We start from the raw sequence: 18,553 nt of genomic DNA on the forward strand, positions 1-18,553 counted from the left end.
CTTAGGAGCCTGGAGCGCTTGGACAGTCTGGGCAGCGTCCAAGTTGGACAGCCCTGAGCGATTCTGGGTGAGCAGTGGCTCAGTTGTGGACCTTAGTCCACAAAAACCTCTCCAAGGCTTGGAGTTCCCGCTGTGGCACAGTGGGATCAGAGGCATCTTGGGAGCACCGGGACACTTGTTCAATCCCCGGCCCGCCACAGTGGGTTAAAGATCCGGTGTTGCCACAATTGCGGCTTAGGGGGCAACTGGGGCTTGGATCTGATACCTGGCTTGGGAAATCCATTTGCTGTGGAGCAGCCAAAAAAAAGAAGAAAAAAAAAAGCCCTCTCCAAGCCTCAATCTGTCAACCAGAGAGCCAAAACCCAAAGAAAGCCCTGGTGCCCCTGCCTGTGCCTGAAGGGCTGGGGAAATGTCTGCACCCTCCTTCCTCAGAGACCCAGCTGTGGGCACCTCTGACAGTCAAAGCAAGCGCCCAGCAGGCTCCGGGCAGGACAAGGCCATTGCCTCTCACAAAGCAGGTGCTGGGATGCTGGCCAAGGTGTCCCCCCTCGCCACCCCCAACCCCACCCCAGGCCCTTATCAGACACAGCTCATTTTAAAGAAAAAATAATATTTATTTGCAATATAAACAAAGTCCCGTTGCTGGTTCGGGATATATATATATGTATGTATGTGTATATATATGTAGGGTCACAAATTTTCCTTCATAAGATCATAAAGCAAAACTGGCCACCCTTTTGGCATACCCTCATTTACACAAATCTGATGCATCTTTCTGGGTTTTTCTTTTCAAAGATAAAAAAGAGAGAGAAAGAGAACCATGTACAGCATGGAAGCTTTTTGTCAATTTCTCGGCTGTGGCAAGATTTTCATCTGCTGCCTTAAAGAATCCCTGAAAACCACCCCTGTGAGGTAAGATGCGGTGGGGGCGGAGTTTCCGTGGCCTCGCTCACACGCTGAGTGCTGGCTCGCTCAGGGACCCCAGCCAACCCCCTCACCCCTCCCGGGCCCCCATGCAGTCCTGACACCTGGGAGAACGGAGGCTGGAGAAGGAACAGAACTGGAGGCGGCTAACGGAATCCGTGGCTTTGTTCTGTGGATACAGGGTAGGGGGTGGACAGAGCCTCACAACCCTTTCCTTGTCCATCCTCGCCATCCCCCTGCCCTGGGATTGAAATGGCTGCAAGTTTCTCAGTAGGAGGTGTGGGCAAGATGAGCACAGGGCAGGCTTCCAAGGGACGAGGGGGCTGGGAGTGGCAGCTGAACCAATGCAACGGCCAGGGTAAGGAGGAGACTTGGGAGGCAGGGCTGGGCCCCACCACCTACACTGCCCCAGCCACGGGGCCTCCACTCTCAGCTACAAACAGAGAAAGAGACAGAAGTAGTGGGTACGTATAGAAAAGGGCCCAGGGCCCAGGCCCGCTTCGAGGCTGAACCCAGAGGGCTAATGCTACTGCTTGGCAGTCTCCCGTGGCCCCACCTCCAGCAGGACCATGCTGGCCCCCATCTCCTGCCTCAGGCCGTCTGCAGGGACCACGAGAGGGCAGAGAATGCAAAGGCCACCTGTCCAGCCCGCCACTCACAACTTGCGGCAGTCATCACAGGTAAGTGCAGTGCCAAGTCGGGCTGGGCCAAGGTGGGAGGTGAGGGCACGACTGGGAGTCCGATGCAGGGAGAGCAGAGCCACCTCTTTAAGAAGGGCCACTGCAGAAACGGAGGCTTCATACCTGTGCAAAACGCATTTGGTCAAGATCAACACGGGGTTTGTCTTTTCCATTAAAAACAAAAACCCAAGAATTGCTTTTGGAAATAGAAAAACAAAACTGAGAACACTTCTCTCTCTCGTAGGATCAAGAAAGGGATGAAATACTGGTTTATACAATCCACTGTTGCATGGAGCCTGAAAATAACACTTTTCATTAAAAAAAGAAAAATCAAGAAGAGCTTGAACACTCTCTGTGCTCCAGGGAGCTCGGATTTACCTGCTAAAAGTAAAAGGTAATCTCAAGTCCATGGATGCGTCTTTAAAAACAGAGCCAAACGTCTGGGCTGTCAGCAGAAAGGAGTGTCCTGGGACAGGAACGAGCCCCAGCTGGACTCCCAAAGCCCTGTGCCTGAGAGCCGAGGGCCCGTCCAGAAAGTCCTGCCAGGGGAGGCCTTGCTGTGGGCTGCCCCCTCCCCGGATCATGAGGGAAGCTCGGCCACCCATCAGCTCGGGCCTCTGGGCACAGGAGATGTCCGGGTTCCCCAGGCCAGAGGCAACAGGTGTGGGCCCTCCTGGCAGGCCCTGTGGAGGGCCTGGCTCCCTGCCCCTGTGCCCCCAGCCTCACGTGGACTCAAGCGTGTTGAGTGGGAACAAGTTGTGGTTGGTGGGCGTGGAGAAGTAGAGCTGCTCGCTGGGGGTGTGGTTGTCACACGGGCTGCTCAGCCCCAGCGTCCGCTCAAAGTCCAGCAGCTGTCCCATAAAGTTGAAGTTGGGTGAGATGTTGGACTTTTTCCTCTTGACGAAGTCATAGGCGTCATTGAGTGACAGGTTCATCTTCTGCATCAGGTAGGCCACCGTGACGGTCACTGAGCGGCTGATGCCTGCCAGGCAGTGAACCAGGACACCACACTTCTTGGAGCGGGCCTCATCTGAAACACACAGGCAGGGGTCAGGGAGGCAGCTCCTCCGGGGAGCCACCACAGGTGAGGCTGCGCAGCCTCACCAAAGGTGGCATGGTGACTGGCTGGGGACGCCTCACTCTGATGGGATCTAGTGAAGACCCAGGCAGGTGGGACAGCAACTTGGGGCAGAGGTCAAGATGGGGACTGTGGCTCCAGCACGCATTAGCTCCAAGTCACTGGACATCCCCGTACCTCAGTTTCTCATCTATCAGCTGGCCCTGCTTATTCACAGTGCTCTTAGGAAGACCTGAGCCAGGTGAGGGCTCCACAAACACTGGCCACTGCTAGTCTTACTGCTGTAACTGTGCTACGTTGTGCTGCGGGTGGCACCTGCATCCTCGCAGGTCACCTGCACCATGGCTACCAAGCTGGTTTTATAAGCGAGGAAACAGACACAAAGCAATGAGCCTAAGGCCACACGAAGGCTCCTCCACAAGGGGCCTGGCCCTGCACTCGGTTCAACCCTGTGCCCAGACAGTCCCCGGGCCTTAACCTTTGCTCCTGAATAGCCAGGGACTGGGACCAACCCAGCCCACTTATTAGACTATACCCAACCCATGTGCCAGTGACATCTCCCACTACAGCCACCCAGGTTCTGCCAACCCGCCCTCCCCTCCACCCTTCCCAGGTTCCCCCAGTGCCGCCGACTCCTCTACCTGACACAGTAGGAGCTTAATAAATACTGACTGACCAAATGACCAACTCAGTTCTATAATCACTCCTCCGGTGCCGAAGCTGTGCCAGGGTCATAGATTAACAAGAGGTAGCCCTGGGGCTCTCAAGGTCCCTGCCCACTGATAGCTAGGCCCTAACCCCTGATAGCTAAGCACACAGCTGGCACTTAATCACTGCACCCCTACAAGATGATGCACAGGTTCACAAATTGTTCGTCTGGCCCTCACTGACTCTGGCCTGGCAGGGCTTCCCTTCCTCACCCCACATGAAGGTTACCAGGGCTATGCATGAAGTAGTGCTTAATCTAGACTTGGGGACCCACTAGGAGCAAAACTAGCACGGGAAGAGGCAGATGTTGCGGGTTCATGCGGAACCATGTTGCCTGACCTTGAGGTTTGGGGCAGGAGAAGGGAGTGGTAGAGACAACCCTCTAGTGATGACACATCAAGATATGGGGAAGACCTGGCCCCCTAACCCATTCCCGGGTGATACCAAGTAAAACCACTTCCGCTGGTTTTGTTTTTATCCCTTTAAGGGTGTGGCTGAGCCTGGGAGGCTGTACTTGATCCTGCCCCACTGAGTCCTTTGGGATGCTCAGGCCCCAATTCCTTCACTTGTCAAGTGGGGAATACTATTTCCCCCACCTCTACACCCTGTTCTGTCCTCCTCCCCAGGGGTACAGTGGCCTTCAAGGAAGATAAAAGTCACCTACGAACCAGCCTCAGCCCAGGGGAATCCGAGGCCCCCTCTCCACTCCCTCGCTGGGAAGAGCACGAATGCTGAGGCAGCACCCAGAGTGCTCTTGGCCATGTCCTCCTGAGCAGAATTAGGGAGCTCTGGATAGCCCCCGTCACAGCCCCTCCCCCAGCCCTCAGCTTCCTTCCTTCCTCCCAGCCAGGCACCTAGTTTTGGTTCCCAGTAAGCGGATGAGGCGGGGAAGCCTCCCACTTCCTGTTATTAAAGCTAGACCAGCCCAGCTGACACAAAAACGCCCTCCACTGGACACAGCCGCTGGCGGGAGAGGACTGCCCAGGCCACCCCTTCCCTGCCACTGGAGGCTGGGCAGAACACTGGGTCACCAGGTTCCAAGAGCCCAAGGTTTACAGTCCCCCTGATCTGTGTCCCTTCCCTGAGACCTGGGTGAGAGCTGAGTCCAGGAAAGAGGACCTGCAGCCTAACAGCCTCTGGCTGGCCAAGGAGGAAGCAGGATGGGGGGTCAGAGATATGGCGCCTTGTACAGCCGAGTCAGCGGAGGTTGCGGATGCAGGGGGCGTGGAGGGAGCTAAGCCAGGCGGCAGGAACACACTGCCTTCCGCAGCCTCCCCCAGCACTATTTGGATACCCCTATGTGCCAAGCAAGCCCCACAGACTGCCGGGAGCATCTGAGGCACTGCTGAGGCCCTTTGGGTCACCACATTCTAACAGCTGCCAGCTCTGGATAGGCCTTTGGTCCCAGGCCACTGGTTAGCCCCCTCAGGTACACAGTAAAGCCCAAAGAAGCACCATGACAGCCCCATCTTAAAGACACGTGTGCTCAGGCGTGATGCAGAGCAAGCGAGACCCATAGGAGAACCAAGAGCTGGAATGTTTCAGCTTGCTGAGCCCCAAACAGCACAGCCAGAAAAACCCAAGCTGGACAGCAGAGCCCACAAGGTGCTGAAACCACAGGGAGCGGGGCTCAGGACTGCTCAGGCCCTGGTGACTCACAGCGGGCATAGGTACACCCATGGGTACATGCTGGCACATGCAGGACACACACAGGCCTCAACAGGCCCAGAGGTACCTAACCAGGGGCAAGCGACAGCCAGTCTCATACACACCTCAGTGCGCATGCCCACCCAGCCAGCCCACAGCACAGCAGCACTTACCGATGAAGCTGATGGCCTCGGGGAAGAACTGGGAGAGGTTCTGGCTCCAGTGGTCAGAGATGGGGATCTGCTTGTAGGTGAACTCGCCCCCGTGCTCAAAAGCATTGGGCAGGTTGGGCGTGACGTTGAGGATATACTTGATGCCGTACTTGCCGAGCACATCCAGATTGGTGGAGTCCTTGGCGCAGCCGAGGTAGAGGTAGGGCAGGATTTGGACGGGGAAGGCCGGTTGGCTGGATGGCACAGGGCTGCCATCTGACTCAGTGGCACTACTGGGCAGCTCTCGGTCCGACTCACCATCCGAGCAGTCAGAGCTGATGCGTAGGCCCCCCAGGCCCAGCACTGAGGTGGGTGGCGAGCCGCTTGGCGAGGATGAGCTGTCCACGTTGGTCTCGCAGTGCTCTGAGTACTCTGTTTGGAACTTGTTGAAACCACCTGTGGCCAAGGTGAGACAGGCCCTGGGTAAGACTGATGATGCCACTGCCTAGTGCCCCCAGACCAAACAGGCTCCACCAGACCAGCAATGGCCAGGGCTCCCCATGGCAAGCACCAGAATACCAACAGTGGATGACGAGGATGGTGCTAAGTATTTACACGTGTACCTTCTCCTGTTTTTTTCCCCACATCTGTCCTCTGACCCACTTCACAGATGGGAAAACTGAGGCCCCAGGCAGTGAAGCAACATGCCCGAGCTCCCTACCCTTATCCATAAGGCTTCAGGGCCCCATCTATACCACCAGCTTTAGGGCACCTGAGGACAGACTCCAGTTCATTCTTCTTCCATAGCTCCCCTGCATACCTGGCCCCCATGAGTGCTCAGTAACTGCTAAGTGGTAAAGGAAAGTAGACTATCTCAGACCAGCACCTGTGGGTCTGCAAACCACTCTTACTGATGAGATCGCAGGGGCCAGAACTGCATCTGGGTCAGCCAGAGGGAGAGAGCGCCTGGGCCCCCCAGACTGGGAATCCAGTACTTGCCCCAGACTCTCAACCAGTCGGAGAGGGTATAATGAAGTATAGGTTAGCTCTGTCCCCCAGCAGGGGCAGGCTCATAAAAGGGGTCCCAGCCTCACCTCTCTAGAACCCCTCCTTAGAACACAAGCTCCTACCCCAAAGCCTTGGACCCACAGAGGGGGAGGCTGCTGGGGGCTTTACAGGGACAAGAAATGGGGAGCGCCTTGCAGCTAAGCATGGGCCCTGCGCCCGAGGGTGCCGCAGGCCTCTTCTCCCCTCCTGCCTGCCCGCCCCGCTGCCAGCAAGAGGCCATTTTGGAATGTTAATTGGAAACACCGGCTGCAGCCACTCGCCTCTCAGTGCTGCCTCCCCCTTCCACAATCTCTGGGGCGGCAGGCTAAGGACTTAGGGGTCCCGGAAGATCAGAGCTAGGGCAAGGGACACTGCTCACAGCCCTGCCCCAAGCACCTCCAAGAAGCGGTGCTCTCCAAGTGGTGAGACCAATGCGGGGATGCGCGAAGTCCCCCCAACCAGAACGATCCCCAAGCCCTGGCGGGGGCGGGCATAGTTGTGAAAGGCTCCGGTCCTAACGCTGGCCTTCCAGGGACACGCATTTTATACCAGAAGAGCTAGACTTGGGTGTCCTGGCGGGGTCCTCCCTCCTTTGAGGGGCTCAAGGGGAATCTGGGAGCGCCCACGGCCTTAACAACAGAAAAAAAGGAAAGCCCAGGCAGGGAAGGGTCTGTTAAGCCCACCCGAAACGTGCCCAGAAAAGGGTGGAGAGGAGGCCCCCGCGCCAGCCTAAACCCGCGGGGCTCGTGAGGGTAGGATGCGGGCGGTGGGCGACGTGGCGCCGGCCAGGCAGGCGAGGCGCAGGGCAAGAAAGCAGTTTTTCGCCAGGGCACCCGGGAGCCGCGGGAAAGCCTCAATCCCGGACAAGGTCTCGATGCTGCCCTTACCTTGGAGGTAGTAGGCCTGGCAGCCGTCGTCGCGCAGCTTTTGCAAGAGAAGGCCAAGCACCGAAGCGGGAGCGCCGGGCTCTGGCTGCCACTCTGCCGTGGCCTCGTCGTAGAGCAGCACGGTGGCCGCCTTGCAGCGCGTAGCGAAGCGCTCCTTGTCTGCGTGGTTGGGAATGATGGAGCGGATGGGCAGGTTGCCCTTGCGCAGGCGGCGCAGCATGAGGCCCGGGATGGCCAGGTTGATGGCCGTCTCTATGTGCGACGACTCGAAGAGCTCGTGCGGCCGGCAGTCGAGCAGCAGCAGGGACGCGCCGCCGCGCGCCTCCAGCTCCTCCTGCAGCCACTCGGCGCTCTTGCAGGGCATGGCCCCCGCGCCCGTCGCCGCGCCTGCCCCCGTGCCCGCGCTGGACCCGGACCCCGCACCGGGCTCCGACCCTGCCCCGGTGCCCCCAGCCGCCGACGCCCCCGAGGCCGACATGTGCGCCCGCGCTGGGGGGCCGCGGAGCTGGTTTTTCATGGGGAGCGCGGGCGGCCCGGGGCCGGGGCCGGGCAGCCCTGCCCTGGGACAGCGGCCCGGCCGCGCGGGCTCCAGCCGCGTCTCCGGGCGCCCGCCTCCCTCCGAGCTGCACGCCTGCCGCCCCGGCCTCCCGGCCTCCGTCCCGCCCGGCCCTCCGCGCGCGCCGCGGCCTGACAGCCCCAATTAAACCGCGGCTCCGGCGGCCGCGCGCCGTGGCGTCCTCCGGAGGGCGGGGCCGCGGGGCCGGAGCCCGGGCTTAAAGGCGCCGCACCTCCATCGCCCCTCCCCAAGGGGTACGCGGGCTCGTGAGCTGTCCCGTGCGCCCGGAGACCTGCACCACACCTCAGCGCCGCCTTGCCCCGAACTAGCTATGACTCGCCTGGAGACCCGGCCAAGACGTCTCCCAGGTCCCCAGTGCCCGCGCTACCAGCTCTTCCGTGCCCTAACCTGAAGAGCTACCCTGCGGGGGTTCTGCGCGTGGCATCCCCTCCCTATGTTCACTGAAGCAGAATTTCCCCGCGGACGGGGCAGAAGGAAGGGACGACCAAACTGAGCCAAAGTCCCCTCCTCCTGTCCACCTCATTCACTGATTCTCTCAGAGAGTTCATTCAACAGATGGAAACTGAACTCCTACTATGTGCCAGGCCTTTTGTGCTTAGGCGGTCACCGTTTCGGGTCCTAAGGAGGGCCCCAGGCTCAGAAACCTGTGTCTCACCCCAGCAGGACTGATGAGGAATCAGCACATGGGCTACTGGCGGAGTAGGACGTCCCAAGGCCTTGCCGCCCTCCGAGGGTAGGTATGGAGAAATCCTAGAAAGGACTAGCTCTGGGAAGACATTGGGCTCTTTAAGAGAAGCTTTGCAAGCGGGTGGTGACAGGCTCCGAGTGAAGCGTCACGTGACTTTTCCTCAGGAGCTGGTGGGAGGGGGCGCACTCTCCTCCCCCTCCTCCCCAACGTACCAATCAACTTTCGTGGTAGGCGGGAGTGCGCCAGGCAGATGGCCAATTGCAGCCGAAGAAGACGGCGGCGGAGGGTGGAGGAGGGAGGTGGGGCCAGTGGAAAGTTCCACCCAGCGCGGGAAGTGGGCGGGATCTCAGCGAGCGCTGTGTCTTGGCTCACAGGCTGGTATGGTTAAGGAGGTGAATGGAGCCGCAGGTAGCGCTGGAACAAAGCGGCTCGACTCGAGCGGCGCGCGTGCGCAGGGCCTGCCGCACTTTCCCTAAGGAGCCAGCGTTGCCTGCCGCGGGAAGGAGCTCGCGGCTGGGCTCTTGGATCCATCGGGTCCCTTCCCTGCCCGACGGAGTGCCCCCACCTCCTTGGAGCTTACCTCTCCCACTCAGCCCGAGGCTGATCAGCTCATAGCCACCCTGTCTCTACACCGTGCGGAAGGGAGCCAGGGTCAGAGGTGAGGGATGGTGGTGCTTGAGATCTGCCGAAGGGGGGACTTCTGGAACCGGCGGGATTTGAGCTTTCCGCTGACTGGAAGGCTCGAAGAGGGGCCCTGGGGCAGTCCTCGCGCCCATCTCCCCCCGCTCTCACTGTCCATGCGAAGGATAGTCTACCTGAAGGGTTTCATCCCGGGCTTCAGGACTGTGTCGCAAAGGAGCGGGGTTCTCTTCCCACAAGACCGCAGCACTGCAGCAAGACCTCCCGAGATTCGATGCCTAGAAAGGTGATAGGAGAATCAGGTCTCTGGCCGTGTCCTAGGGTTGCTGGGCAACACTTACTTCCCAGGGATTCTAGGAAACATGGAAAGTGAGGGGCCCAGATGAGGATGCTGCCCTGCCACTTGCTGCCGTGTTTTACGGCCCTCTCTGGGCCTCTGTTTTTCCCATGTGGGAGTGTGCTGGTCTGGACAGGGCCCAGCCAGCCCACCACAAATTTCTCAGCTGGGCGGGTGCTTCTCTGAAGCCAGGCCCTTGGTGGCAGTCCAGGTGCTGGTTGTCAGGGATGGAGAGAGACCTGAGCAGACCCACAGGGGAGGGAAGCTGCTGGCCAGTGAGTCATTCCTTGACAGAGATTGAGCTGGGCACTGCTCTCACTAGTGGGGGCTCAACTGAGCTGGGACCCTCCACTGTGCCCCCAGTCTCCATCCTCTGCATAAGGAAGCACCTCCCTGGCAGAGAGAAGGAGGCCCACCACCCCTCACATTAGCTCATGGTATCTCCTTAGTCTCTCTCCGCCTCCAAGTCAACTCCTCTAGGGGTGCATCCACCCCGGAGAAGACTTGTGAGGATGTGTGGAATTGAGAAAACTCCCTTGGAGGTGGGGGGCATCCTCCTGCAGGGACACAAAAAGTGGCAGGATTTGGCTGTGTACAGGAGAAGGGAGAGCATATGGGGTGGGGGGTGACAGTGGAAGCAAAGGGGTGGAAGAAAATTAACCTGGCTGTATGAGACCCCAGCATAGTCCTGGGCTCCCATCACCCTGGGTGAAGGAGAGCCCCAAAGCCTTGGTTCCCGAGTGGGAGCCCTGCCTCCAGTCTTGAACAGCTGGACACATGCATAAAGTGGATCACAGCAGAGCTGCCCTTGGGTGTTGGGGGAGGGGGCTGTGGATAGACACACAACCCTCTGACTAACAAGGCCCAGAACATAACAAGAACTTGCCTTGCTCGGGCTCTGCAACTGTGAGCCTCCCTCAAGGATACTGGGAGAGGGGACCTGGTGCCTCCAGTGAGACCTTGGGATCAAAGACATTCCTTCTCCTCAGGAATGTGTCCTTTCCTGCCCTTCAAGGATCAGACCCTTCCATACCTGCAGCCCCTTGGAGAGGTGCCCCACTCACCAAGGTCTCCCTGAGGGGCTGGGTGAAGGCCCCAGAACAGGTGTAGGTCCCTGGGGGTGAGCGGGTCTCAGGAGGGGAGCTGTGGGTGGGGTGTGTTTGAGCTCTGTGGGCTGTACCCCTCTTCCACATCCCTCCAGGCCTTTGCATACAATGTCCCCTCAGCCTGGACATTTTCTGCCCTCACCCTTTGCCTGCCTTCTGGAATATCCCAGCTCAGGTGTCACACTCAAGAAGGCCTCTTCTGATCATCCAGGCTATATTAGCTCCCCTAATCTGTGATCCTGGGACCTCTGCCCCCACCCCCAACTTTGCTTTGGACTCTGTCAGGCAGGCCAGAGTTTAACACCCCCACCAGACTTTCTCCCTGTGGACACCCAATGGCACGTCTGCCCCTCGTCAAGCCCATTTCTCCTCCTGCTGTCTCTGTCTCATCCCTGGGCCCCCAGGTGCCAGGCCTGAACCCATGAGGCCTGTTTCAAGCTGTCTTCCCTGTGTGCACATGTCCAGCCCCGGAACCACAAAGTGAAGGGGACTTCCCAGAAAGGCAAGTTTCAACCGTGATGTTGGGATGTTTGATGTGAACTGAACAGATATGAACTGGTGTCTAGACTTACCCTCCCCTCACCACATGCACATGGTGTAGTGACCCAGGAGCTGTGGCACCAAGAGTAGTTTAAGCATCTTGGAAGCAGACTTTCCTTTTCCCACTGGTGCCTATGGACTTCTTAGAATTGGGCCATGTTTTGAACAGCATATGCTGGAGGGAAGAAGGGGCAGTTCCCTGCCCTCCTATCCTAAGGAGGCTAGCACAAATTTAGGGTGAGCTCCTGTTTGCTTCCAGGAGGGCAACTTTCCAGAAGGGGTCTATTCCCCACTATGAGAGCTGAGCAGATGTCCAAACCTCATGGAAACAAACCCAAGAACTACAATAGACACACTTATATAAAAGAAAAAGCAATTCACAATTCAAATACAACACTAAAGATAGTCATCAAAGCACAGGAGAGCAAAAGAGGAAGGGAAGAAAAAAGCCCAACAATAACAAATTCAAAATAAAAAAACGGGAGTTCCCATTGTGGAGCAGCAGAAATGAATCTGACTAGGATCCATGAGGATGCGGGTTCGATCCCTGGCCTTGCTCAGTGGTTTAAGGATCCAGCATTGCTGTGAGCTGTGGTGTAGGTGGCAGATGTACCTAAGATCCCACGTTGCGGTGGCTGTGGCGTAGTCTGGCAACTGTAGCACTGATTTGACCCCTAGCCCAGGAACTTCCATATGCTGCAGGTATGGCCCTAAAAAGACAAAAATAAATAAATATAAAAGGAAAATGAACAACGTAGAAGAAATGGACAAATTCTTACAAAGGCACAATCTTCTAAGATTGAACCAGGAAAAATAAAAAATACAAATAAACCAATCACATGTTCTGAAAATTGAAACTGTGATTTAAAAACTTCCAAAAAAACAAAAGTCCAGGACCAGATGGCTTCACAGGCAATTTCTAACATTTAAAGAAGAATTAACTCCTATCCTATACCACAAAAAAAAAAAAGTTGCAGACCAATATCATTGATGAATATAGATGAAAAAATCTGCAACAAAATATTCACAAACCAAACCCAACAACACATTAAAAGGATCTTGATCAAGTAGTATTTATCCCAGGGATGCAAGGATTCTTCAATATCTGCAAATCAATCAGTGTGATACACCACATTAACAAACTGATGAATAAAAACCATATGATCCTGGACAGCAGAAAAGGACATTGTAAATCAACTATAAAACTTAAAAAAACCCGTATGATCATCTCAACAGATGCAGAAAAAGCTTTTGACAAAATTCAACAGCCATTTTTGATTAAAAAAGCCCTCCAGAAAGTGGCATAGAGGGAACTTACCTCAAGATAATAAAGGCCATATATGACATATCCACAGTTGCTATCATTCTCAACGGTAAAAAGCTGAAAGCATTTCTGCTAAGATTGGGAACAAGTCAAGGATGTCCACTCTCACCACTTTTATTCAACATCATTTTGGACGTCCTAGCAATGGCAATCAGAGAAGAAAAAGAAATAAAGAGAGGTGGGCGGGGACTGTGGCTGGAGCTGGGCACTCTAGTCCATGCCACCTCTGCCCAGGGCAGCTCCACCAGGCTGGGGGTCATGTAACATCAGAGCCCTGTCTGAGTCTCAGGCTAGGGGTCACCCTGCTTGCCCCTGAACCTTGGGAAAGCTTCTCCCCCTTCCCTTAGTGAGGTTCCTGCCTGGATGCAGTCAGGACCAGTAATGTCTAAGCCAGGCCAGGAGTAGACTATGAAAGGCCTGGCAGCTCTCCTGCCCTGAAGAACTCCTGGCTGTACACATCCATGTGTAGCATGTACACACACACACACACACACACACACACAAAATCTACCTATACATGCACATGTGCTCACAGGCTCTTAATGTGTGTGTGCGGAAATACACATACAGACCTATGCCTGAGTGCAGAAATATATCATACACATGCACACATATCCTGTATGTCTCGGCACTGGCACTCTTCTTGGAGGGGTTCCCACAGGCAGGTAGCTCAGTGGGGCTGTTATTGGCTGGTGGAATCCATGTTCCCTTCCCCTAGCTCTCTGGCCACTGGGCATACTCTTACTGGCTGTGACTGGGATTTCTGTGACACTAGCTCTGGATGGAATGGAATTCCATCCCTGCCTACCTCCCAGTGCAGGGCTGCTGGGCCCTGGGTGATGGCAGTATGGTTGGGGGAAGCTGCTGCCTGTCCATCCTTCCCCTGCCCTGCGCAGGTGTTGGGCAGAGTGGGTAGGAGGACAGCGCCCCTGGGAAGCAGGTGGGAGAGAGGGTCACACCCAGGAAAATCAGAGGACAAGATCTGGCAGGATGGGAGCCAGGGCCTAGAAGATCTGGGAACTGCCCAAGGCCACCTGGAGAAGGCAGAGGAGAAGAGTGAAGAGAGCCATGTCTGGGGGGGAGCCTCCCCTATTTCTGCTCCTCATTTTCTGAGCACCTGCATGATGAGTGTGCAGGGTGGTGAAGTGAGACTTCAGAGGGCTCAAAACAGATGTGGTCCTCCCTCTCCCTGCTCGCCAGCTAACATGACTGCCAGCCCTCGGCCAACCTCCCCAGGTGGATTCCCTGCAGCCACTCATTTGAGAGTATGCCTTTCCCAGCCACACATCAGCCCACTGGGGCCAGGCTGAGTGAGGGAGACACGATGCAGGCTCTCCGCTCTGCCACATGCCATACCTGGCAGGTATTACCAGTCAATCACGGTGCTTGATGAACCATCCCCTGGCCTCAAAACCCTTCCAAGCCGGCAGGACCAGCTGATTGTGGTAGACAAAAGAGATAAAATGTATTTGCTAAGGTCTCAATTGACAGCCAGACCAGCTATGGCTTCTCTGTCCCTACCCCCAGCTCACTTCACCCTACCTCCTGCTTCCTCCTTGGTGCCCCAGACACAGAGCCCCTGCCTCCACACACTTCCTCCTTCTGTTTGCCCCCACCCTCTGAAATTGTCTCCAGCTTGTGAGGGGCCCCAGCCTCAGGAAGCCTGCCTAACCTCAGGAGAGGCTGTCCAAATCCTCCCTCCAGGATCCAGCATCTTCCACCCCCTACCCACTTACAGGCAGTTGAGCCTGCAGAGGTCGGGATGGAGCAAGTCTGGGTCCCGAGCCTCCACTCTGCAATGTCTCCTGTGTGAGCCCCCTTCCATCACTGGAGCCCCTCACCCAGATGTCACCCGGAGTCTGGGGCCCAGCCAGGCCTTTCTCATGGCCCGCTTACCCTGTGCTCCAGACTCTCTCAGGCATGGGGTTCCCCTAAGAGCTTGGGGGTCCGCTGGGCTGGTCAGCCTGGGCTAGTGAACATTTCAAGCTCTGCTCACGGCTACCTTGGGACTAATATTAAGTATGCCTGGTCCCAGCAAAGGCCATACCCCACTTTGCCCTCACACCACTGCAGCTTTCACCTCCTCAGCCCTGCATTGCCCCAGATTCCCCAGTGAGATGAACAGAGTGGGGTCTGGCTCTCCATTCTACAGATGAGAAAACAGAGGCCCAGGAAGGGAAATGTCTTGCCCAAGGGCCTGGCTCCACCTCCAACCCCAACCAGTTACTCACCCCCCTGGGCCTAGGGTGAGTCATGGTGGCCTAGGTGATGGGAAGGAAACACATAAACAATGGGGAGTGGGAAGGTGGTCTGGGGGAGGGTGGACATGCCTGCCTGGGGCTCCCACACACACAGCCCCTGTGAGCTTACTGATGAGCAGCACATCTGACAGTCTCAAGTCTTGTTTCCTTCTGGCCCTGTGTCCTGGGAGGGCTGTCCACTCATTTGGTTGATAGATGGGGAAACTAAAGCCTATGATCACAACCCCAGCTGTGGCAGGGAGCTGGGCCCCAGACCAAGAACCCAGAGCTCCTTTCCCCCAGCCCAGGGGTTCCCAGCTGATGCTGTGATTCCAGGCTCTAGAGGGAACCCCTTGCTCTACCAGCTTTTTCCCATCACTGGGGTGACAGGGTGGGGGAAAGTCTGACTGGGACATGGGCAAACCACTCACCCCATAAGGAGAAGGGGGCTATATCCTGCAACTGGCATATGTGCTATCTCATGTTCTTTTGACTTCCAAGGCACCCATGGCTAATCCTTCCCACAACCCAGAATCTGCCCACCATTGCTACACAGTCCAGGCCCTCCTATCTCTCTGCTGGACCATCTCACCAGCCTAGTTCCCAGCCCTCTGCTCCATCCCCATGCAGCAGCCAGGGGGATCTTTTGAGAATATGAGTCAGCCCTGGCCCTCCCCTGCTCTGAAGCCTCCTGTCTCCCAAGCACACTACTCACTGAACCTGGAAGAGGAGCTGGGCTGGACAGGGGAGCCCCTTCTGCTGACAGAGGCCATCCATAGAGGAGCTTAACAGCCCCAAGAAACCAGGCGGCTGGCTCTGATTTCCTTGGGGCTCTGAGGAACGCAAAGGACAGAGGAAAATGACTCTAGTAAGCCTGGGTATGCTGGTTCCCCACCCGAGTCTTGGGGGAAGGCCTTTCCTCTTGCAAGCCTCTCCTCAGAATCATCTTCACTCTGGGCTGATCTCCCCTCCCCTTTGATACTTCAGGGCTTGTGGGCAGCACCTCATGGGCCCACCTGGGGCTCTGAGGGATGGAAGCCAGGGCTTTGGGGGACAACAGTCCTTAGCTGCTGGCCTCTGGCCACCATATCACCCTTGGCCTCCTGCTTGAAGCTTCTAATCCTTCTGAGGCCATCTCTGCTGGTTTGAGCAAGGATGGGGGGCAGGAGGGCGTCTTGGGCAGGCACTTCCAGCCAAAGCAAAGGCAAGGAGCAGTGATGGAGTCGGGGATGGTGCCCTGGCCCATGTTTGTCAAACCAGCTATGGTTTTTCAATTAGGAGAGCTAGCAGTGGCAGGCTCCTGACAGTAAAGCCAGTCCAACCTTTGAGGCTGGGAGGGTGGAAGAGGCTGGGAATTCCCAGGGCACCTGACAGGCGGATGTGGTGGGGGACCTGGGCTGGGTTTGCTTTGGGTGGGGCCTGGTGGGTCTCTCTGCAGCTGCCAGGTCTAATTGCCTCATTAGCATCTGCCTGCCACCAGCCCGGGCCTGTCTGGTCCCCTCCCCATCAGCCCACGCAGCCCTGTTTTTCAGGAATCCCTCCTATGAGGCAATGATGGTGACAGTAATGGTGATCATGTGACCATGATGAGGCTGGTGAAATGGTCTGGGAGTCACCTGGCCTGGCTCTGACACGAGGTTGCTGGGTTGAAGCCTCCATGCTCACCCCCAACCCAGGTCTCAGGCCCAGTGCCATCCCACGTGGGCTCAGCTGTCCAGCAGCCCCTGCTGCTGGCTGGGCAGGGTTCCTAGGTAGGAAGGCATGTGTGGCAGCACTAGGATACCATCTGGGGAGCTCCCCTGCTTGGTTTGGCCCCACCCAGCCCTATTCCTGCCACAGGGGCACACGCCCCAAATCTGGGACACTCTCCTTGCAAAGACTAGGGTCCTCTGGGAGATAAGATGGGCCAGTGAACTCTCAGGGCTCCTAGTCGGGCCCTCTGAGGTAGGGACGGTGTGGCCCAGCTCTCCTTAAGGCCCCCTGCCCAATTCCCTGCCCCTAGCCAGGGCATATGCCGTTTTCCATCAGAATCCAGCACTGCCCTGACCCCCACTGCCAGATGGGACCATCCTCTGGCCTGAGCCCTAGGGGGTGAGGTATGGAGAGGGCAGATTGGCCAGAGCTGGAGCCCTCTGTGCAAACCTCCCCAGATCCAGCAGGCCAGACCCAAGAACTCATACTGGGGAATGGCTGGACTCCCCAGGCCATTATCACTCCCAGGACATGTAGCCCTCAGGGAGCGGGGAGCCGGAACCCTTGAATCTGGGGAGCTGCTGTGGAGTGGGTGGCTCCTAAAGGTGCCCCTGCCTCTCCATCTATAAAGCAGGGCAATTCCTTCTGCCTACCCTAACTCCCAGGGCGCGGGGCAGCCAGGCAGGTTCTGCATTGGCACTGTCAGAGGGAAGGGCCTCTTTGGCCTAAGGGGCTGGGCACAGACTCCCAACCTCCCCCATACACTGCGGGCAGCACGAGTGGCCTTGGTCTGGCACGTGGACCAGACCAGGTCAGGTGCTGAGCACCTGCATGGCGCTGCACTGGACACAGAAGGACCACTCGATGTGGCCCTCAGACAACCACGGTGTGAGCCTGCCCGGTGTGCAGGGACATGGGTGGAGACTGGGGAACCTGAGTGAGAGCTGTTGGAATCCTGACTCCACCACCAGCTTTCCTCTCCAGGCCTGCTTCCTCCTCTGTGTAACGGGGATACAGTACCCCACCCAAGACTGCTGTGAGGCAGGAGGAAACATGTGCGTGAAGGGCTCAGCCCTCTTGTGCCTGGACGCTGGGGAGAGGGTCCCAGGGTCAGGCAAGACCCCGGTGGGAAGGGCTCCTGGAGCAAAGGGCAGGGGAGGGGGCTGTGAGCAGCTGTGCCAGGGAGTGTGGGCAGAGTGTCAGCCTCTGAGCAGAGGCTGGCCCCAACAGGAAGGGAAACAGACGGAGGAGGCAGCACCTCTTCTGCACCTGGAGCTGGCGGCTGCCCTGTCCTGAGGCTGATGTGGGGCGTGTGGACACTCCCAACACCCCATGGGGCAAGGCCCTACTCACCAGCCTCTGCCTCTGTGCCCACACCACCCACCAGCATGCATAAGGAAGGACAGGGAGGGAATGGGAGTTGGTCTTGGCACAGCTCAAGTCTGCTCCTAACTCCAAGTCTCCACCACACCAGCCCACTGATGCCTCCCCCTCCGTTAGCTGTCACCACCATTCAGTTCCCACCCTTTGCTCAGACCCAGCAAACAGCAGCTCCTGCTCTGACTTTCAGGGAGCCTTTCCCATAAGGGCTCTCTGATCCGTGCCTGCTGCCTCCTCAGGGCTCTTCCTGAGAGGTGTCCACAGTGGGACCCATAGGCCCACCAGGGAGACCTCAATAAACAGGGTCATGTGGTCAAATGCAGTCTGAGAAGCACTGTAAACTCCGTGGCCCAGCTGCATAGCCCAGGCGGGTGTTACGGGCTCTGAAGAGTCCTGCAGGCATATAGCTGGCTCTAGTTTGTTCATCTGGCATTTCCCAAAGACCACAGCACCAGCTTTGTGCATCACCTCCACTTTCAGCCCATGGGACTGTACCTTCAGGAGAGAAAATGACCTTGTGTCGCCCAGTGGCTGCTCATACTACATTCTCCTCCCTGGACGTCCCTTCCCATTTTCAGAGGAGAAGCTGAGGGTCACCAAGTAGCTGCTCGAAGCCCCAAACCCCGCTCCGGTCCGCTCCAGGTGCCCTGAGCGCTGCTTTGCCCCAGCAGGTCCAGCTGCAGCAGTAGGACCAGAAGCTACGGTGGGCTCCCAGGGAGGCCAGGATGACTAAATGGGCACCAGATAGAGATAAGCCGGACGCCTGGCCACACTCCCCCCAACCAACACCCACCAGCACTTGACCAGGATCAGCTCTCCTGGTCTCCAGCTCAAGGCCAGACGGGAGGCTGCTGCATCTTAGCATGGGGGCTGTGGACAGGGCCCCCTCCCCAAGCCCAGGCCAGAG

At 57.3% G+C, this 18,553-nt stretch overlaps 1 protein-coding gene across 1 annotated transcript; it reads right to left on the reverse strand.

Annotated features, from left to right (window-relative positions):
* On the reverse strand, positions 594–11,811 carry DUSP7 (dual specificity phosphatase 7). The gene is made up of 3 exons (XM_003132247.5): positions 7,124–11,811; positions 5,211–5,645; positions 594–2,634 (listed from the first exon to the last, which is right to left on the reverse strand). Exons 1-3 carry the CDS (start codon positions 7,638–7,640, stop codon positions 2,327–2,329), a joined length of 1,260 nt encoding a protein of 419 aa, XP_003132295.3. The 5' UTR covers positions 7,641–11,811; the 3' UTR covers positions 594–2,326.

Source organism: Sus scrofa, chromosome 13 (assembly GCF_000003025.6).
Source record: "Sus scrofa isolate TJ Tabasco breed Duroc chromosome 13, Sscrofa11.1, whole genome shotgun sequence".
NCBI classification, from domain to species: Eukaryota; Metazoa; Chordata; class Mammalia; order Artiodactyla; family Suidae; genus Sus; species Sus scrofa.